Source organism: Lampetra planeri, chromosome 14, assembly GCF_965212315.1.
Source record: "Lampetra planeri chromosome 14, kcLamPlan1.2.h2, whole genome shotgun sequence".
NCBI classification, from domain to species: domain Eukaryota; kingdom Metazoa; phylum Chordata; class Hyperoartia; order Petromyzontiformes; family Petromyzontidae; genus Lampetra; species Lampetra planeri.
The window spans coordinates 5,490,808-5,512,869 of record NC_136120.1 but is presented as its reverse complement, the minus strand read 5'-3'; the positions used below and the strand labels follow the sequence as shown (position 1 = coordinate 5,512,869).

At 41.9% G+C, this 22,062-nt stretch overlaps 1 protein-coding gene and 2 long non-coding RNA genes across 3 annotated transcripts; all 3 read right to left on the bottom strand.

Annotated features, from left to right (window-relative positions):
- Window positions 1-483: 483 nt before the first annotated feature.
- Window positions 484-1,911, bottom strand: LOC144722456 (uncharacterized). The gene is made up of 2 exons (XR_013586056.1): window positions 1,832-1,911; window positions 484-894 (listed from the first exon to the last, which is right to left on the bottom strand). It is a non-coding gene; the product is annotated as an uncharacterized LOC144722456 (long non-coding RNA).
- Window positions 1,912-7,432: 5,521 nt separating this feature from the next.
- LOC144722455 (uncharacterized) lies at window positions 7,433-9,611 on the bottom strand. The gene is made up of 3 exons (XR_013586055.1): window positions 9,532-9,611; window positions 8,493-8,537; window positions 7,433-7,467 (listed from the first exon to the last, which is right to left on the bottom strand). It is a non-coding gene; the product is annotated as an uncharacterized LOC144722455 (long non-coding RNA).
- Window positions 9,612-11,407: 1,796 nt separating this feature from the next.
- LOC144722454 (uncharacterized) lies at window positions 11,408-21,755 on the bottom strand. Its single transcript, XM_078600720.1, has 11 exons — window positions 21,700-21,755; window positions 20,103-20,156; window positions 18,573-18,626; window positions 18,079-18,132; window positions 17,572-17,625; window positions 14,666-14,719; window positions 14,263-14,307; window positions 14,104-14,157; window positions 13,909-13,962; window positions 11,798-11,851; window positions 11,408-11,614 (listed from the first exon to the last, which is right to left on the bottom strand). Exons 2-11 carry the CDS (start codon window positions 20,121-20,123, stop codon window positions 11,471-11,473), a joined length of 588 nt encoding a protein of 195 aa, XP_078456846.1. The 5' UTR covers window positions 20,124-20,156; window positions 21,700-21,755; the 3' UTR covers window positions 11,408-11,470.
- Window positions 21,756-22,062: the final 307 nt, after the last annotated feature.

The following is a 22,062-nucleotide window of genomic DNA, read 5'->3' as shown; positions in this document are numbered from 1 at the left end:
CTGGCTGGTACCAGCAGTGTCAGAGAAAAGGCTTCTGTGGAGGTGGTTTATGCGAGATGCTACCGGGCAGCTTGAAATAGCCATTATTTAGTAACAGGAGGCAGGGAGCAATGCTCACAAGCAATGACCAGTGTCGAGAAGTTTCTGACGCCCGATGTATATTTGGAGTTGGCATGTTCACTCCGTGGTCGCTTGCATTATTGTCGGATCCTCTGGATTTTTTTCCCCCTCCACATTTGGAAACGTGCGCTGAGGGTATTTGGCTGCTATAAATTTCCACGTGATAAGCCACTTCATTGAACTATCATTTGTGGCCAGGTCGCTTCGTTAAAAGAGCTATATAGCTCAGTGGACCTTCCCTGGTAAAAAATAAAAATAGTAGTTACTAGCTACTACACAGCAAGCTGACACAGCATGGAGCGCCGATAATGCATTTGCCAGTAACCTCCGTTATTCAATAACATCTATTTGTGTCTCTTTACTCCTGTAAGTGACCCTTTCTTTTGCATTTGGCTTCAAAGTATAGCTATCCTGGCATAAGCACCGTGGGGCATCACCGGCACTTATTGGTAAATTGCAGCCACTGCTGTTGCTGTTGTCACTCATACACCATTTGTATTCAAGTGAAAAGCGCATTCCCTTCACACAAAGCCAGTTGATGATGCTGGTGGTGGCCGTGTCTCTAGGGCCCCGTGCCTCCAGGCCCCTTCACGCTGCCAAGTTTGCCCATGACAATGTGCGGTGGCGCCTGTGGGATGCACCCCGAGTTGTCGCAGACCCCAGGAGAGCCCACGGCCCCTGTGGAACCAAGCCGGCCGGCAGAGCCCGGCAACCCCCAATCCCCGTGAGACCCGTCCGTCCCAGGTCGACTCTCCCCAGTCGGACCAGGTGTACCTGCGAGTACAAAATATTACAAAAAAATATAATTAGCTGGACAGTAAAACTCTTCTTTTCCACCACCCCGTTACCTGTGACTTAAATTATCCACAGGCACTAATCAAGATCAAATCAAGATAAGACCTATAGATCTTCTTGGTTCTTTCGATAAAGTCACGTAGAAGGGAAATAATAAAATAATACAAATAAAACATAATAAAATACAATTCTCACGACGTTTCGGCCACAACGCAAGCAGCCGTCCTCAGATGAAGAACAGGTCTGTCGGAAAAACAGCGTCTGAATGTCTTTCCGACAGACCTGTTCTTCACCTGAGGACGGCTGCTTGCGTTGTGGCCGAAACGTCGTGAGAATTGTGTTTTATTATGCTGAATTTTTATTATTTTATTATTTCCCTTCTACGTGACTTTACCGAAAGAACCAAGAAGATGAATCCCTGCAGTCACGAAAGCTTTAAATCGAAAGACCTATAGAGTCTGTGAAAACTCTTGTTATCCGTGATGATCTGCAGTTTGTCCCATCCTGCACAACTTTTCCACGGATAGGTGGATTAGTGCAGCAAATTCAGTGGAGTCAATTTGCAGATAGGATTTCAAATCGGGTGTTTGTCCCCTTTATTTTGTTTTGTCACATTAAGTGTCAACAACAACTAAATGTGATTGTTGCATGTGCGGTGGTCATTGGTGACCACCAGGTTGAGACAATAAACTTGCTACACTTGTGAATTCAGTATAATCATGATAAGCAGCCCAGATTTGAACCCACGGTGTCAGCAGTGCCAGCTATATATCTGACCCATGATCCACTGGACCACCTCAAAACTAAAACATTTGACGCCGTAATTAAATACACAATGTGAGCACATACCAGCAATACGATGTATATCCCAATGGAAGGATTAATGTCAAGGTATTTAGGAAGGAAGATCTTGTACCTTTTGGCCCTGGCACACCAATGTAGCCCAAGAGAGCCCTCCCTTGAGAGCCCTTGTCTCCTTTATCCCCAAGAAAACCTAAACAACAGCAAAACATAATTGACAAGCCGGGTCTGTGACGGACACTGAGCATCACACGCAACAGGAGCATCTCTCAATAACAAACCAAGTTTTGCCTTGAATTTTACTCCTTCCATTTGTGTAAATGCTTGGTGTGAGATACTCTACGCATTGGCAGGTAAGCATATTTCCACGAAACTAAACTATTTTAATTTTATCAGGTAAGGACCACTGAGCTATGTAGCTCGTTTTCAGAAGCGATCTAGCCAAAAATGATAGCTCAACGAAGTGGCTTATCATGTGGAAATCTTACAGAGCCAAATACTCTAAACGCATATTTATAGATGTGTAGGGAAAACCCGGAGGACCCAGATAAAAATCCACGCGACCACAGGGAGAACATGCAAACTCCACATATACAGGTGTCATCAGGGTCGGTATCGAACTCACAACCTCCTGTATACCAGGCGAGGTAGTTCACATCTTGCCACTGTGGTGCCACCCAATGATACAAATTATACATTAGTATCGTTGCAAATTAAATTGTATTTATGAAACAGTGTTTTGTTTTGGTGAGACCTAATTTTGAAGAGTTTATTGGAATTACAGTACTGTACTTTAGTACAACATTAAAAATCATACTTTGATAGTTACGTGAACCAATTCTGTAATTTACACTAAAGTAAATTTTGTTATTGTTATTATTTGAAGGTTGAGTCCTTTAGGTACCAAGTACAATCCACAGAGCATTTAAAAAACGCAGTAACTGCTCAAAGCAGATGGAGAAAAAAATATTAAATATTTCAGAGGAATAGTCCAGTGCACCAGGCGAAGTGCATCTTCTTGAACATCTAAATACTGGCATTGATATTATTGTCACGACACAGCTAACATTACCTAGATTTTTCTTGCAAAACGGGCAGACAATCTCAATTCCCTGGTAAATGAGCGAAGTTACATTTAATTAAACAAATCACAGCATTGAAATTAACAATATATTTTGTGAGCTCCCCAGTGTGTCTTTGGCTTGTACGACACGTGGTTGTTTCAGCATGATATCTGATATTTTGCTCCGCATGCTGGAAACTTCTTCAGTTCGCTCGTGCAGAGAAGCGTCAGCCATCATGCTGAACAACACACGGTACAACCTGGAAACGAATCGCAGAGCTCGACTGAACAACCACAAAAACCTGCGCAGTCATCATGGACATATTGTTGCATGAACATAGACTAAATGAAGCAATGCAGTTATCCACTGACCTTTTGGTCCAGTTTCACCCATGACTCCGTAGGATCCTTCAAAGCCCTGAGGGCCACGCACCCCTCGCATACCAAACAGCCCAGTGGCCCCTGGAGGGCCTGGAGGGCCCGGGGGGCCTGGAGGTCCTGGGAGGTGAGTCGTGCCCCGACTCTGGCGCCGCATGCTGAGAGCAATCTGGTTCACCTGTTCTGAAAGTGCAACAACACAAACGCTTATTCTGCTGACATTGTCAAGGTCAATAGGTCATCACAACCACTGCCATTGATGCTACCATACCTCACCATGACTCCTTTTATTATGCTCGAGTCTTCAGCTCCTGCAAAGTCAACGGCTGACCCCCAAGGTGTGTTCTTACCTTGTCCCACCAACTTAAATACCCCCCCCCACCCCCAAAGAGGTCACCGACATCTGGGTGCTCACTCCAATGTCTGCAACCGCATGGTATGGGCAGGCCCTCATTCAGTAATGCATTGTTCCAGGGCTTTTACATATAATTGGGCTTGAGCAGAGCACATTGCTAGATGTGAAGAATAGAGGAGACTGCTGATGGAATGGCAGCTAAAGGAGAGAATATGCCAGGCAGATAATGGAGACATGAGATCAGATCATGTGCAAGAGTAAGATTGACCCTGAGGGATGGTGGCAGCATGGGAAGGCCTTCAGCCTGCAAGGCTCAATTTTATTTTGTGTAACTAGGTGAGAAGTCAAGAGACCAGGATAGGTGTCGCATTTGCAAGAGGACCCTGGGACATTAGTCTGCCAGTAGGTGGTGAAGATCGCTACGCCGAGCGCAAATTGAGTAAGTTGTGGGTAATTTTAGAATTTTTAAAATGTTGCCTGTGAATCTGGCACACAATGGTCTGCTCTTGCGAATAACGTCAGTGGATCATTAACATCCACTATGAAGCAGATGGCATGCGATGGTAGTATTGTTATTGCACACCGCAGTATTAATCGGTGGTAGAATTGTTATTGCACACTGCAGTATTAATCGGTGGTAGTATTGTTATTGCACACCACAGTATTAATGGAACCGTGAAGCTCTGCAACAAGCAGTGAACACAGCACTGCAGCTGGGCCGCGTCGCCGCAGCAGTGGATAGAAAATGGCTGTTGATGCCGATGTACGTTTGGTGTTGCACAGTTGTACAGTTGTCAATGTGGTGAATCATATACGAGATGACGTAACAATGCAAGGAGTATTTTTCAAAATTAAATCACCTGTTATCATGTCGGTGCACAGTTCACGGATGTGCAGTTCACTTGCCCGATTCCCCTGTTCAAATGGAAAAATATAAGATACATCGTTAGCTACTGTCTAAAATGATTTAAATATTTAGCAATGCTGTATCGTATTCCATGTACACATCATAGCCAGCACATTCTTCATAGTGACACATAATGAAACGTAATTTTCAATGTTTGTTTTACTGAGCAAAGTTTAATTCTGCAGGTCTATTAGTAGGGTTCTGTGTTGAGAGTCAAACTGATTTTATTCCTTTGTTATGTGGGAGGAAACTAAATGGCCCAGAGTAAACTTGCAATAAGCAAGGGGGTAACTCTAAATATAACCCATCCCTCTGTGATCCACTAAGGTTGCCACCTGCCCTGGTTTTCCAAAGATCCTCATCTTTTGGAGAAAACTGTCCTGGGGAAAATGAAACATTTTCCCGGGACATTGAAGCTTCCTGGTGTTTGTCAGTTGCTTCTCTTCCAGTATTGTGAGATATGTGTCTTTCCTAACATTGTCCCTGATATTTTCTGTACCTCAGAGGTGGCAACCTTCTCACCCACCCTTCTTTCAAGCTTCTGGATTTCAGGCGTGGTCCATCACACCTGGTGAAGCGATTATTCATTTACTCCAGTTCATGACGCGTCGTTCACATTATCCACAGAGTTTAACATGTAGGCTTTCGCGACCAATTTCACCCCCCCCCCCCACTTTGCACAACAGCGCAGAAGTGTGGTAACCACATCTACGCCTCTAAATATGGAACGAAATAGGTGGACTTCTCCACAAATATAGCTGTCGCCTGATGAAGCTAGTTGTAATTACTGGTGAAACGTCGTACTCAGATTGTAAATGTTTTGGCTTGGTTCTCCAACACACCGGTGTGCTGTACTAGTGACGAATTGGCATGTTCTGTTTTCGTAACAACCCTTCCTAGTTGGCTGTGTCGGGTGGTGGTGGCTTTAACGACACATTTATATATTTACGTGGTCTAACCCCCCAAAAAAGCCCCCTCTATTATGAATTACCCACAGAGTTCATCTCCAATGAAGGCAGAGAATGTCCCCCCCCAACCCCCATTTCCATGCCTTACCAGGGGGCCTGGGCGGCCGGCGATACCAGGGGCCCCCGACTCTCCCTCCTCCCCCACCACTCCCCTGGGCCCCGGCAGCCCGAGCTGCCCCACTCGCCCCCTGTGGCCCGCTCTGCCTGGGGCGCCCGCGTCCCCACGGGCACCGACCTACACGGGCAACGCAACCGCGGCGAGCGCGCATGCCGGGGTTCAAGGACGTACAGACGATTCAAGGGAGTACAATTCAGACGAGCTTTCCCGTGAAAATGTATGACATTTTAAATGAAGACCGTCCCTTTACTTTTGATTTATTCTACTTATTTTGTATTTACTACTTAAACTTTCTTATGTTGTTCGTTTGTGCACGGCTTGACTTTATCTTGCGCGCGGTTGCAATTTACTTCGCTCGGTCGGTGTTAGCCGCTGAGTGCTCTCTGCCCCCAGTACCGTTCCCGTTCCTTTGCAATGTACACTGATGCCTCCTTCATTGTGGGCGATATTGGCACGTAAAATAAGGATTGATTTATTGACTGAGATGAGCAGCACTGCGCTCAGCACTTACACATGTAACTCTAAGGTGACCTGTGGATAGCACTTCTAGATCGTATTTGACCTACTCTTCACGCTGGGCACACATCATTGAAGTGGTGGGACTACCCACAATTTACTCCACCACACGTGACTTGCACAGGCTGGGTTGTGGTGTACACATTTCTATTGCTTGGGTGGACAGAGGAGGGGATTCAGGAAACTCGCGTCACTGTTTCAATTGTCACACCAGGAGAGCGGATCGAACCGACGACCTCCGGATTGCAAATCAATTATGCTCCCCATTACACCACTGTGGCAGCATCATTGCTCTATGGCACTAAGTGGAATTCATTATGATTAATCCAGGAGGGAAGGATTATAGGCTAAGTATATTGTGGGAGACGATATATTATTGCGTCTCATATTGCATATGTATGAGAATTTTTTCTTCTTTAAATCTGCTTCCATGTCACTTAGCAGCAGTCAAGGCTGTGGTAAAATACTTGAAAATCTCTTAATATACAGAGCGAGGCATATGTTACTTGCGCCACATGGCTCTGATGTTATATAATAATAAATACATTTTGACTTAAAACTTTCGTGACTGCATTAATTTATATTCTTTGGTTCTTTCTGTAGTCACGTAGATAGAAAAAAACAACAATAAAAAAAATAAAAATAAAATATTAAAAAATATGGTTTCTATTTATGTGACTTTACCAAAAAAAACAAAGAATAATAATAAATACCACCAAAATCCAGGCTTTAAACATTGTTTCCACCTATAGTGGCGATCAATGTGAATTCGTGAAGACTGGTTGCAAACTATTTTGTTACGTTAATTTAAATGCACACACACACCTTCCATCAGTATGCAGCATAGATACTGTAACTGAATTTGAATCACTCCTGAGCCGCTCCTGTATTAACTTGGGTGCTCTCCGCACATAAGGTTCTCATTTAGATTGTTATTTTGTAATCACTTGTATACATTTCAATAAAAAAAATTACTGGTGAAAGTTGGAAACGTTAATGTAGATGTTTTTTTCTCTCCATGCAAATGTACATTTTATTCGTATGTTTTATGAGTGGGTGAGTTTGTTTTTTTTCCACGGGGAAATAACTGAAGCTATTATTCATTAAATTAAATGTGTATGTCGTGAGGACGTGCGACTGGACAGTGAAGCACAATGCAAGTCAGAAGCGCCACAACAGTCATTGAATTCCTGAGACCTAGAGAGGAAAGCTTCCGTGTAAACAAATGCATCTGTGTAATTTGTCATGCCAAGTCACAGCGCAACGTGACACCTGGCATTGTGGTCAAATTATTTTCACCGATTTAAATGCCCCCCTTTTTGCATGCATGAGACCCCGACAGCGTGGTGTTAAGTGGGTTCTGCTTGTGCAGTTAATTGGTTTCAAAAAAGGTCGCGTGGCAATTATACTCACTTCTCCTTTTGATCCCTTGCTTCCAGCAAAACCCTGTCAAAAGTATGGGTGGGAGAGAGGGGTGCAGTGGTTACACCGTTGTTATCCATCATAATCCAAATGTAGTTTATCCAATATATAACCAGGCGATTCTTTCCCTCCTCCATGGTTGCTACTACAGTTGCTATTTTTAAGCCATTTAATATTTTATAAGCAGGCCTAATTCATTGTGGACATCTGCATAATTTAGTACATTGACACAATCTGTTTGAGATTTTGAGATTTAGCAAATGTGACAATAGACATACTTAGTATATCGTAGGTATGTAATTATTCACCTCCCCGGTGATTTCATGAATCAAATATGTTTTCTCTTGTTTGTGCCATCTCATTTGTATTTGTCTGTGCCGTTAATTCTATCCCAGTTGTCCCATTGGCCTAAAGATACAATTTATATACGATTTCTATACATTGTAAATAATGTAATTTTGCACACATTACTTGATAGATTTATAGTACAAATAAGAATCGATTTTATTCCATGAATCGCTACATACACAGTATGGAAAACATCTTCTGAATTACAAATCTATTTTTTTAAATGAAAGATTCGTATTTTTAATTGAATACTTTTGCGAGTTTTTTGTTCACAAGCACTCATTACAAGTCTTGGTTTCTTACACAGTTGTCAAAGTATATCGCTCCAGGTCAAGGATAAAAGACTGCATTAACAAACTGTCTTGTTTTAAGGAAAAATCATAAATAATGCAGCTTCGTGCATTAACAATCAAGACAATGTGATACACCGGGAATTAAAAGAGGTAATTAAAATGCAATGCCAGCCTAAATGTGTCAACGATTTTGTCAATGTCAGTGTCTCCCTGCTTAGACAAGTGAGGAATGATGGCCACAGTGAACCATACATCAGAGAGATACGAATCCTTTATGTTGAACCAGCAGTCCCCTTTTAAGAAAAGATCTGCGTCACGGAGGCAATGTAATATGGAAAAACCATTAATAATTAAAACGATAGCTATCCTAAAAACGTGAAACGGCGTCTGCTGCACGCAATGCGATACCGTGTCTCCTCTCTCTCCCGTGATGCCACCTTCGCCAACTGGGCCCTGGTGAGAAAAACAAGTACAGCACAGTTAATGTGACCTACCACAATGTGGAACGCTATTTGTTGAATTGAGCATCCTCTCAATCATTAAATCATCACGCACAGTCAGCGAAGGACCGTTGCGCCAAACGTGTGACCTCTTGCGACAGCATTCGCATGAACTTCTGTTGCTGCCATACACCGGCGTCTCGCGTAATTTGTGTGACCACAGGGGTGGGGCCATTCCTTTGAGCGTCGCGGTCCAATTCTGATGTCGACCGCCAACTGAAGTGCACAATTCCTCGCAGCAGGGAGGAATTGTGCTTTTTTTTTGCACCGTACGGAGCCAACCGTGCTAATCGAAGGTGCGGGTTAATGCTGGAGCTCTGGGGGCTTCATCCTCTCAGAGCCTTTGATTTTGAGGGGTCCTCAAAATATGTACCGTGTTATAATAAATAAATGATTAAAGATAAAAGTTATTTGGCGCTTAAACTAGAATTGAGGCAGTGCTCATCTTCTATTTACAGCCTTCAGCCAGTGGTGGACATCCCAGATTGCTATAGAAGGGGCCAAGTCTCTTCGTTGGACAACCACTGTTAAATTTCCCACAAAGTGGTACTCACTTTAACAACCCCAGAGGGTTGATGAGTTGAGTTAACAACCAACCAGGAATCAACTTGCTCGACCTCTGAGCCACATGGCCAGCTTTATAATGGTTGAAACGCAATCCTGTAGCAATGTGATACAAACCCCATGGGTAATTAAAGCCACGGTATCACTTCCAATTATGTGCCGAACCAAAAAAAAAGTCCCTTTTAACTTTTAGCTTTACAATTCGTCTATCACAAAAACTCAGGGCAGAATTTATGTAGCTGAATGACAATGCAGTGTTTGGCAGCAGGCATGGGTGGTGGTGGAGCGGTAAATGGGGGGGGGGGGGGCGCACACATATTACTGCCCTGGCCTGCTCCATCTAACGTAATCTGGCGCTGTCTGTAAGAGTCTGAAGCACTCACGGGCACTCCTCTGCGTCCACGCTTCCCGGCTGTGCCCTATTCACGCAGAAAAAAAACATTCACAGGAACAAATAAACGCCTGTTTCCTGAAAGCTGGCATTTGACTTAAAGCATATCAGTTGCAGTTGAAAGGTAACTTTGACACAACAGGTTTTTTTTCTTTATTCATGCTAATGTCAACAATACGTGTATTATTACATTTTACTTGGCCTATGCTACCTGCTGTCCTAGGTGATGTACAGTCAAATTCAACGACGCGCATACAACGTAAGTGCTTAGTCCATGTAGGTGCAAGGCACGATTTATAAGTCGCTGAAGTTTAAGTCCAAATCTTTTTACACCCTTATATTGTCAGTATGCAGATGGAACTTAACTGTATTGCAAACGTGAACAATTGTGGTATTTAACACCATTATGACACTGGGAATATATATTTTATTTTTTTCGCCACAAGATTGATATAAAATTACAAACTGCTGGTATGAGTAATTATCACAATATCATCCATTTTGAGGGGTAGATATGATGACAACACTTGTGTGCTCTCGGAGGATTTCTCCACACATCTGCCTGTCGCCTGATGAAGCTAGTTGTAATTACTGACGAAACGTCGTACTCAGATTGTAAATGTTGTGGCTTTGCTCTATAACACAGCAGTGTGCTGTACTAGTGACGAATTGGCATGTTCTGTTTACGTGACAACCCTTACTAGTTGGCTGTGTCGGGTGGTAGCGGGTTTAACGACACATTTACGCGATCTAACCCAAAATATCTTTATTATGGATGATATTGGTCGTGAAAGCCTATGTGTTAAACTCACAATGGCAATGTTGTGACTTTTTTCTTCCTATTTCTACTTTTTATCGACGAGTATGAGATAGAAATGTTTGCACTGCATGACCATCGTGAGGAATATGAAAAGTGTTTTAGTTTCTGAAAATGTGAATATTCAGAGAATGTGCTTACCAGCATCTGGTGCCACTGTGTGCTAATCTCATGACCCGAATTTACAAAAAAGGTAGGAAACACTCACGAGTTGTACATCTACAACATAACGCAGCACAGTGCCCCATACACGACTCGCTGGGGACCGAGGTATCGGCAGATACGTGAAAAGGTTGGATACGTGAACATACATAGAAAATGGCGGTTACACCACTGTTCACAAATAGCTTATCAAAAGAATCACAAGCCGGTTTAAGCACAGGAAATTGCTTTACTGCACTTTGGAGGTAGGCAAATGTATGCGAGATAAAGACGACGAGGGATGCGTGTGAAAAGGGTGGATTTGGCAACACCTATAGACCATGACAGTTACACTCTGCACAAATGCCACAATGGGTGTGGGAGGTTAATTGGTCAGGACAGATGTGTGACAGTCAGATGTGTGGCATTGTACTGAGCTGTAATTCCACGTCAACTTGCCTTGGCAATGGCCAGTTGATAAAAACGTGATGAACATTACCGCTCACCGGTTATGAATCCCTTCATCACTATTCTATCCCTACTTCTTCTAACCCTACTTCTTTGCGAACGTTAATTTCACTCGTTGAGTTCCTCCACCCACGTTGAGGACTTGGTCTGCCAGAATGACTGTTCTTTCTCATCCCATACTTTGTGTTTCAACTGCCAAACTGGAGGTCAAACCACAACTCGTACTGCTACTTCCCTCCTGCTGCTCGCCTTTGAAATTCCCATCCTCATCGTCTCTTTTCCAAGCTCCCATACATAGCCTTGCTCATTGCAAGCAACTTTTATCCAATGCAACCTTGATAGTGCTGTTGGTTGCTATCCCGTGGACACGTGTGGCTTTTGGGCCGGTGCTTTGTGTTTTAGCTGCGTTTTGTTTAAACTTCTGTGCTCAAACAAGGCACTTGGCGAGGAAGTGGGGTGGCAGTCTCGCGGCACCACTCTCCCCGTGGGCGCTGGGGGCATGTGCTCAGCTGGCAGCGCTGGACGCGTGTTTGATGAAGCGTTGGGGGGGGCGGCCGACGAGGCGTTGGGCTCTCACCCGGTGCCCCTTCTCTCCGGTGTGACCAGGGGCGCCCGGAAGCCCCCCAGCACCCACGTGACCCCTAGGCCCCTGCAACAAAGAGACTCGGGTTACAGCGTAATGACAAGGGGTGGGTGGGTGGGGGTGCCAGTTCCGCTGCCGGTTCGAAGCTAGCAAAAACATCCCGTGGATTGCAATTTGAACTTGGTGTTGCCACTTGCTTGTGATTTGTGTGAGTGGCAAATGACGTTCATAGTGGGCGGAGGCACTCACTGGCTTTCCTTGCTGTCCAGGGGTCCCGATCGGGCCCTCTCCGCCCAGTTTCCCCTGCGAAAGCACAACTTGTCTTATTGCTGAAGCGTAATCCGATGGAACATTAATTAGTACGTTCTTGCGCACACGTACGCATGTCTTGCATGCAAATGTTATATATGGATGTGTTATAAACACATGCTATGAATGTAACCAGATGTTTGCATTATACACAATTCTGTATTCATAATATGTTGCACCAATCCACTGAAATCCCATACATGTATATATGCATGGAACGTATATTGAGTGTTTGATATTTGGGGAAAAATATGGAATGCAAAATTACACAAAATAATGTCTATTAAACTATTTTTGATGCATATTTATAGTTTGCATGTTTATACATTTTTTTAACAATGTATTACATAGTGTACATATGAAGTCATAGGTGCGTGTGGAAGTCCTGCCAATGATTGATATTTGATAGTTTTATCTTCATGAATTGATTTACCAAAATTAAGAAAAATACAATTATTAAAATTAATCTTGACATCCTAACACAATATACCGATTAAAACATCAATGTGTCGTCCTTAGCTGCTTCATCTTAACCTTGTAATCAGCCCAACTAGCATAAACAAATGTCACAAGAAAACATCAGAATAATTTGGAGAAAAAAAAACTAAGCCTGTCTTTCCTCCCCCAAAAAATATCTAAACCTTGTTAGTGGAAAGTTTCACAAAATGCTTATTTCACTGACTCTGCTGTTAATAGTGATGCATGGAAACATGCACTGTGTCTCTTATAATATCTTATTTAACATAGTGGCACATTCACTTTTACATTTTTTTACCCATAGGCATATAGTCGTGTCAAATAAAAGCTCCATCTTACAGATTGTCAGTGATTTTGTGAGCTTGTGAAATTCTAAAATTGTAAAATAAGGATTAATTTCCAAAAGCTCATATATTTACTTTATTTTATTTCTCAATTAAAAAAACAGGATGTAATTTAACTACGATGTGTTTCCCCCTGATCTGTTAAAGTTTGTATTGTTATGCTTATCTTGCCCATGCAAATATGACAGTAATCAACCCTGATATATTGAAACAGAGGTGTGTATAGCTTTTTGTCTCGTGATTGTACACTGAATGTCAGAGGTATTAGAAATCCATTGAAGGACATAAAATGGCACGAATTATGTTGGTCCACTAGAAAGACTGGCACCATACCATAAGGATATGGAATTTCAACCGTTGGCTTTTTGCTGTTAACAAAGATACTCCTTGGAACATAGAGATACTTTATTTTGTATTTCTTAATGTTTAACTAGTTTATTTGTTTAAATCAAAATTGTAACTTTGCTTTTACTGCTGCGGTAATGTAACGCAGCTTGGAACACACAACACTGCGTGCTTGTGTGAGACCCAATGCTCTTTGGCCAAACAAATGGTATTTGTGCATCACCTTGCTCCTGAAATGAGCATAAAGATTTCAGTCTTTTGTGCATAGCCCTCTAGTCACTTACAGACCCAGATTAATTTCACAGAGTTGAAAACGAAAGCACAAGAAGCATTCCATTCATGGTTTCCTCAATCGTGTTTGCAAACCTGCACTGGTGGCAAAATCAACACTAATCAATTCCAGATAGCAGTCTCACAAAGGTGGATTTTTCCTGAGTATGGGGAATAAGTAATGGGTCATACTTATTTTATTCATCACCAAAAGTAAGGGTATTAAACAGAAATTCTAGAGTTTCCGCTGAAGAAGACGAAAAAATAGATTTAATCCAAGTTTTCTGAAGGTTCTTTGTGTGAGAAGCCCTTGTCCATTTGACACATTAGCCTCCCAGGTCCAATGAGATTAGATCAGTATGGCTACTGCTTTGAAATGAAAGTCCTGCAAATGAAGCCGTATGCAGCCACTATCCACATCAGGCAGGCTTTCCCATCCTTATGGGTGCTATTCAGAGATCAACTAACATTCCAAAGGCTATTCCGTGGGTATTTTCGTTGGGAATAGGAGATTTCATCTTTGGCTGCTCAGTCATTCAACATATGCTGCTCCTGCCACAGTCTGGTCAAGTCACCCTTGTTACTGTTGTGCATTTTGTTTTAATCAGAACTCACGATAGGGCCCCGCAAACCTTCAAAGCCCCTCTCGCCAGCATTGCCTTGGTCTCCCTGTGGGGCAATGAGAATTTGATCACTTGACGAAGATATCCGCGTAATGTGAGACACACTCACCAAATAACCTCAGACTAAAGTAAACAGCATAATACGTGATTAGTACATTTTCGGTAATTGAACAAAGTGAAAACATACAGTTATTCCTTTTGGACCATCTGGTCCTCTTGATCCCTCTGCTCCAGTACTTCCCTTGACGTAAAAAAATAGAATGCAGTCGCGTGTTAAATAATAATAATAAGAATGTAACATGCAAATAATTATGAATAATTGTTTTATTGATTTTAAGTGACGCACCCTTTCTCCGATCGAGCCTTTCATTCCCGGTGTCCCGGGTATGCCCTGCAGAGAAAGCAAGGCAAAGAGATGTTTATCCTTTTAAGTTTGCCAATCAATAGCACATGTGCAATCGGAACAACAACATAACGCACATTAAAGGGAGTACTTACTTTTAAACGAGTTAATACAAAACGATATATGAATGTTCGAAATGCATAATTGTACAAAAAATACGTACTTTTCTTAACATGTCTTAAAATGGGAACTTTTTAATGCATGCTCAGTCGTGGAGCAAACTTCACTTTGCATGCATATGAGCACAGGAGTAGTTATTCTCCCCAAGGAATCGTGCAACTTGTTCTCCAAGCTTCGTTCAAGCCATAAAAACAACGGTCAAATTATCCTTGCTGGTAAAACTCACGGGAAAACCTTCCAAGCCTCGGTGACCCAGAAAGCCTGGCTTAGCAGCTTCACCCTGGAATATCACACGCACAGTTCAGCCAAGGCGGTAAGGTGGTGCAGTGGCAACACCTGTGCCTCACAGAAACAAGAACCTGGGTCCGATTCCTGACTCGTGTGCCGTTATGTGCAGAGTATGTATGTTCTCCCCTTGTTCTCCATGGGTTTCCTCCAGGTTATCTGGTTTCTTCCCGAGGCTAAAACATCTAAGGTCATTGGTGGTGGCCAAATATTCCAGTGGAGGACCTTTAATAAAAATGGTCATTGGACTTTGTGTGACTTCCCTGGGTGATTAAGCCATCATTATTATTAGAGACCAAGCCGCAAGGTACACATTTTAGGCTGAGTTGACCTAGGAGAGTTTAATTCCAGATTCTGATACCAATTTCCACATTGTGTTCATTCATAGCCAGGGATTACATATTAAAGTTGTTTGCCATACGTATCTCAAATTCTAATGATACTGTTTTCATTTCCACAACTAGATTCCATTTCAGAGACTTCATTGCAGTAGGATGGAAGCACATACTGAAGTTACTTTACCATCTCGTCAGTGTTAGCAAAGTCTGATGACGGTGTTGAGCGGTATTCAGTCTGTGACTATCTTGTGAATCGTGTATAATGAGCTAAGGATTTTGGAAATGCGAAACAATACATCCATTGTCTAAAACTTTATTTTATTATATGCTTTGTGATTACAAGGCCAGTGTTCATATCCCACAGTCTGACTTCGATATCATCCTCAAAGAACCGAGCGTGCAATGCCTTTAATCAACCTCTGACAGCTGAGGGCCTCTCCGTCTGAAAGAGAGCACCCGCTGCTGTATATTTAAGAGTTGGGAAAGGAAACAGGTGGCTGAGAGTGGTCAGCCACCCACTCCTGCACTCGCATGGACACTAAACACGCACTCTAGTATTGCCTGGCCATGCACTCATTGAAATGCCTTTTGTAGAGATGTCCTTTTACCATTGAATCTGCTCTGCAGTGAAAGCAACCTTCACATGAGCATAAACAGGATAATGAACCATCATGTGAACTCCGGTCATCCTCGCAGCACTTTTTGGCTAGCCATCGAGCAAATAAGGTGCGTGCTTTCAGATGTGCTTCTGCGGCCGTCTGGAACGCTCTTCTGATATGAGGAAATCACTGGAGCAATGCACTTTAAATCTAGATTGAAAACATTTTTTAAACTGTACTATGGGAACCTCATTTGCCAGTAAAAATATGATAATTGTTTTTTTTACCCTTATATCTGGCAACAAAACTGACACCTTTTTACAAGGAGTCATGTTTGCATAGACCGCAATACCTGCAGTCATAATACAAACAAAAGAACATAACTCTGATAATGTGCACTGTCCTTGAAGTTGATTGGTCCACACCCGAGACAGCTTTCCTTAGAGCCTAGTCTCACATGGGTTGGACCAGATGACGCCAAAAGGCGCCTAGTCTCACATGGGTTGGACCAGATGACGCCAAAAGGCGCCTTTTGGCGTCATCTGGTCCAACCCATGTGAGACTAGGCTCTAAGGAAAGCTGTCTCGGGTGTGGACTAATCAACTTCAAGGACAGTGCACATTATCAGAGTTATGTTCTTTTGTTTGTATTATAACTGCAGGTATTGCGGTCTATGCAAACATGACTCCTTGTAAAAAGGTGTCAGTTTTGTTGCCAGATAGAAGGGTAAAAAACCAATTATCATTTTTTAAACTGCTTTTTGTGTTTAGTTTGTTGTCTTTCCCCCACACCACGTATTAGCACAGTTGGCTACATACGGTGCGAAAGAAGTTCAAACGTGCGGAGTTCATATGCGTTTCCAAGAATTATTACATGAGATTAACAATAACGTTATTTTCTCATTCTTTTAAACTATCAATGTGTGACCCCTGTTGCCTGGATGTGATAAAAAAACATACTTTGCTGAATTAATTTCAATTAACTCTTACATTCACGATCACTACATTAGATTGTATGCGTAAGAATTGATTATCAACATTTATACACATTATCCGCGCATGTTGCTTTTAGGATATTGGAGTGAACTAGACAAACGCTGTCCCAAGGAAATTGAACAATTAACACATTTAATAAATGAGATAATAATGAATTGTTAAATTGAATCGTAACACAACATACTGACAATGCATCACATTGCCTGCGTAATCGAGATGAGTTTGTGACTTCATTGATTCAGATATGGACTTTTTTTTACTTTAGAATAAATTTCAATTCCGATTTCAAATAAAAAAATTTTAATGAAATATATTTAAATAGCTTTCATTGTTTTTGTACCAAATATTATCATTTTATATGTGTATGTTTTGCATTAATCACTGAATGACATTTTTTACATTCAGTTCCAACTGAAATTATAATTCTAACGTGAATATATTTTAATACTAGATTTGAAGCTTTCGTGACTGCAAGGATTCATATTTTTAGGTTTTTTTCGGTAAAGTCACGTAGGTAAAAAATTAAAATTAATAAAAGTAAAATATAAATAAAATAAAAATCACGACGTTTCGGAGGCAACACAAGTCTCCGTCATCAGGTGGGACCGTCACAGCTAGATTTGCTGTATCACTTGATATATTTTGATATATTTTAATAATTTAAGCAAAAGTGACATTACGTGATGGTAACTATGGTGGAAAAAGTAAGAATGTGACGTCACTTTCTGTGACGTCAGATTTTCAGGTCAATGCGAAATGGTAGAAACTGTCATATCTAGGCCCTGTTATAAAAAAAAAATATGCCAGAATAAATTGAACATTTGGAACAGATCCCCAAATGGTTATACAGCTGTAGGTGTCCATGTTTTGGTTGAGCGCATTAATGCATGCATGTGCATGAAATGTGTGATTCACCGTTTCTCCCGGAGGACCGTCCAGACCTCCACGCCCATTTGATGCAAAGTCTCCCTGTGGAGAAGGACATTTTAAGTCTGTTTTAGTTTGCTTTACTAGAATTACCATGTAATTAGTATGCAATTCACGTGAAACTTTCCAGTGGGTTCACTCGGGGACCTTACTTCAGTATGGAATAGGTTCACATGCTTTTGTCTTCGAACTCTATAAAGTCACGTGCCGTGATTAGATTTAAAATAATTGCTCCAATATTAACGTGCCTCCACATTCAATTGTGAGTTGGGTGGAGCTCACCGCCATTTAGTGGCCACAAAACTGTAATATAAAATTCCATATTCCTGTGACAGAGAAATCCCTGATGATAATAATAAATTACTTTAAGTGGTTTGGTAGTATGATATTTCACTATGGATATGTATTAAGTAAAATAGCATGTAATGTATGGGAGCGAAAATGCACTTTGTTTAAAATATTGTTGACAATGTATCACCTGTGATTATTACTTACGGGTTCTCCATTGACACCCTTAATACCAATAATTCCCATCAGGCCATGTTCTCCCTATAGAGAAAAATGGGAGTACATGATCAAGCACAGTCTAGAAATTATTTCAAAGCTCGCTGATAATGTTAAAACAGTATAGCAGCTACACGGAGCAACAACAGATGTTATTTCAGCAACTAATCTGTGACAACAAAAATAATGACAAAACCATATCTACGGTATGTTACTTAATGTTAGCGTTATTATCCAAGTGGCCTCAGTTAATGTTTGTATCATTTAATGCACCACTAGAGAGTATATTGAAATGAAATGTCATTAGCAAGAGTTTATTTTGCAACAAATACATATTTTGCACAAATGTGTTGCCAACATACTATTTGTTTCTTTTGGTGAAGTCACGTAGGTAGAAATAAAATAAAATTAAACAAATCACGGCGTTTCGATCGCAACACAAGTGATCCTTATTAGGTGGAAAATGCTGAGGTAGGCCAACATACCTTGTCGCCTCTGTGCCCTGGCAATCCCATAAAACCCTTTGGTCCTTCTTTTCCCTGTGAAATGTATACAGTCATCATCATGATCACCATAAGGTATGATCTATCCACTGCTGAAGGCCTCCACAAGCCATCACTGTCTCACATCTGACAACAATAATCGATCTCGCCCCTTCACGGGAGATGATTCCATAGCTCCTTCTCCATTATTCGCATCCTATCGATTGTGGTGAAATGTTAACTAACTCGCCTGGCATACAAGAGATCGTGGGTTCGATCCCGACCCTAACGCTTGTATATTTGGAGTTTGCATGTTCTCCCCGTGGTCGTGTGGATTCTTCTCCGAGTCCTCCAGTTTTTCCCTCCACATTTATAACAATTAATTTATAATATTTGGCTGCAATACATTTCCAAATGATAATCCGCTTCATTGCGCTATCTTTTGTGGCCAGGTCACTTCTGATAAAGCACTTTATAGCTCAGTGGGCCTTAACTGGCAAAACAAAAAATAGTTTTATTTCATAAAAGAAAACTCCATCATTAGTCGAGACCACCGATCGCCATCACTTCTCGTGACGTGTCCCAAAAATGTGTTAACAAAGATTTTGTGATCAAGCAAATGTACACTGCTGATTGCACTATGTTGGGAAGGGCCCCAGCTTGTCCTTTTCCTCTATGGGCTGACATCAGAGGTTGTGCATTTGTCCCCTGATAAACGGTCACAAATGATTGCACAATTCACATTCATTGTCCATAATTCCACTGCGTACCTGCTTGTTGGATTTGTACACCTTTCAGTATCCGTCAGTTTACCTAGTGACACTGAGAGCTATAAATATCGCAGTACTCTGTATTGAGCAATGCTTGTCAGATTCTGCATGGTTTTCAACTGATATTCTACTGTACTCTTACTGTCGGAGAATACAGCACACACAAAAATATAAAAATATTAGAGTATTGTTAGTTTCATAATTAATTTCGAATTTTCATGTTTTGAACTCATTATTTCACGTTTTAAGTATTGTCTTATAATTGTTCAATACATTATTTAAAATTGTTAATGTTGATATTTGATTTCGTATTACTTTGTCAAGTTTAAAAACGCATCTCTTAACATCACGTTCCCACGGGGTATTTTCATATTTTAGATAGAATATATATATTTGGTACTGCTGTTTTTGGCCATTGACATGCTTGTTTGCCGAGGTTTGTGGCTCAAAGCCAACAAACTGCCCTGGTTATTACTGTGGATCTATAAAAAAAAATGCACCATCTGCTTCAGAGTGGACATGAAATATCCCCTGATGCTTGCGAAAGAGTAGGCCATTGTTTACTAGTGTAAAAATCACTATTTGCCAAATTGACCCGCAAATGACTCATTTGTGATTCCGCAACAATTATCGCCACCTGCTCATGCCCACTTGCAGGCCAGGTTCTGGGTCAGTTTGTGCCTCACAGGGACAGCTGCCACTGGGGGTAACCCTTTCAAATGCTTGAGATGAGATGTCAATTCATGATACGACAAATACTTACAGATTTTCCTAGGGGTCCCATAGGACCTGGCTGCCCAGGCTGCCCAGTAGGACCCTGTAACAAACACAGCCAGATTCAACCATCACATGGCAGTGTTGATGCAGCGTTCAGAGTGAATAAATAGCATTTCCAGGGATGCCTTTAAAAAAAAACAGTCAGTAGGTTTTGCTATTACATAGAATATTGTCAGGGCTCAATTTATCACCTGATTTTTTTTCCGGAACACTACTAGGTGGGCTTGGATTACGGATCACCAGCGCAAGGCACTGCCACTAGAGTACAAGATACACTACACATAACTGTAATTGATTGTACCCTCATTGCCTATAATCCTATAAACAGGTTTATAAATGCTATTGACCAAAATAAGGCGAGATGGATGTGGCATGCCAAGATCACTTACAGAACAGAATCCCTGACTGTCCCATCTTAAATAATTTCCTTCGTATTATTCAAAATGTTTATGTGCATACACATGTGCATGTACCGGTTGTAGGGAGCGGTAGTGGAGTGGTTAGCTCATGGCCAATATCAGTGACAAATTATCTGAACTCATCCTGTGCCTGCCCTAGGTCGACTAGGCCTTAAATGAGTACCTGCTGCAATATGTTAACATCAGCACTTGGAAGACAAAGGGGGTCAGGCATGGTACTAGCCACCCACCTTTTGCATTTGCCATTCCGGCTTTCAGACGTGCAAGTTATCAGCACTTGCCCCATCAGTAAGCCTAAATTGTGGATAGTTTTATTTGTATTTGTGCATGTATATGCCTTTGTGGAAAGCAATAGCGGTTTGGTGGTAAGAATCTCTACAAATGGGTTACGCACATCGGTTTATATCTGTACTTGGCACGGGCCACCTCCAAGTCAACTCACAGTAAAGAGAGCACCTGGATCAGTGTTGTCAACGTAAGCACTGGGCAGAGGAGGGGTGGTATGCTAGGTCCTGGCTACAACAGCCACTTCATATATTGTGGCGGTCTTAATAGGTGCTTCCGATTGACACTTGCCTTCAACACTCTTAGCCTTGTTAATTAACGTTAGTTCTTAAGTATCAACCATGGAAACCCATGTTATGTTGCAGTATTTTGTACGACATTCCTGATAAATAGTAAATCTGCATTTAGATATACTCTACACCATCAACGCTGAGCAGATGTCCAAAGTGGATAACAGCAAACGTCACTTTTGAAAGTGTAATAGATAAGGGCTAATATTTTTCTTGAATTGAGCAAGGTTATACGAACTTGGGAAAGGAGGTTATGAGAATAGGAGGGAAGTATAAAGAGGAATGTTTTGAGCTGCAGTGTGGTGGTTGAACATAGGGTGGATGAGATGAGACAGTCAGTCTGGGAGACTGAGTCCTCAGCATGGGTGGAGGAACCCATAGAGTAAAGTTAATGAGAAAAATAACCATGGCAGCAGCAATGTAAGAGTGATAAGGAGCGGACTGACCTTGACTGCTATGCCATCAATCGACCTGACAAATTGGGTCTGACTAACGCGATCGACTGACACTAACGAACATTATATATTGTGCACGAACAACACGTTGGCTGATGTAAACACGGCCTGGAAATGCATGATGGGATACCCACGCGTTCGCCCGCAGGGCCAGCTTCTCCTTGGGGCCCTCGAAGGCCTCTGCCACCCTGCACACAAGACGGTGTGCAAAACGTTCCCAAGTCAACGAAGCATACGCCTCAAATTACTTCACTGTACTCGGAGCTCACGCGTCATTGTCCATAGCAGTGTACCAAGACAGATCACTTTAATTTGTATTGATGATAATCCTCAATAATATTTGCCACATATTCAAATTCAAAATGTTTATTTGCACCCTTACATATGCAGCAACCCACGCACTTAGTCATGGGCGATGCGACCGTTTGACTGATTTTACCAGGGGATGGCTAACTGCAGGGTGAGGGTGACATGCATGGGGCAGTCCTGGGGCCGGG

Bases quoted from the DNA above. Each gene is read 5' to 3' on its own strand.
- LOC144722454 (XM_078600720.1), bottom strand. From the start codon at position 20,123: ATGGGACCCCTAGGAAAATCT. The intron at 17,626-18,078 runs GTAAGTAATAAT...CCTTCTCCACAG, and splicing joins AGGGTGTCAATGGAGAACCC to GGAGACTTTGCATCAAATGG. The intron at 11,852-13,908 runs GTGAGTTCTGAT...GTGCTTTCGCAG, and splicing joins AAGGTTTGCGGGGCCCTATC to GGGAAACTGGGCGGAGAGGG.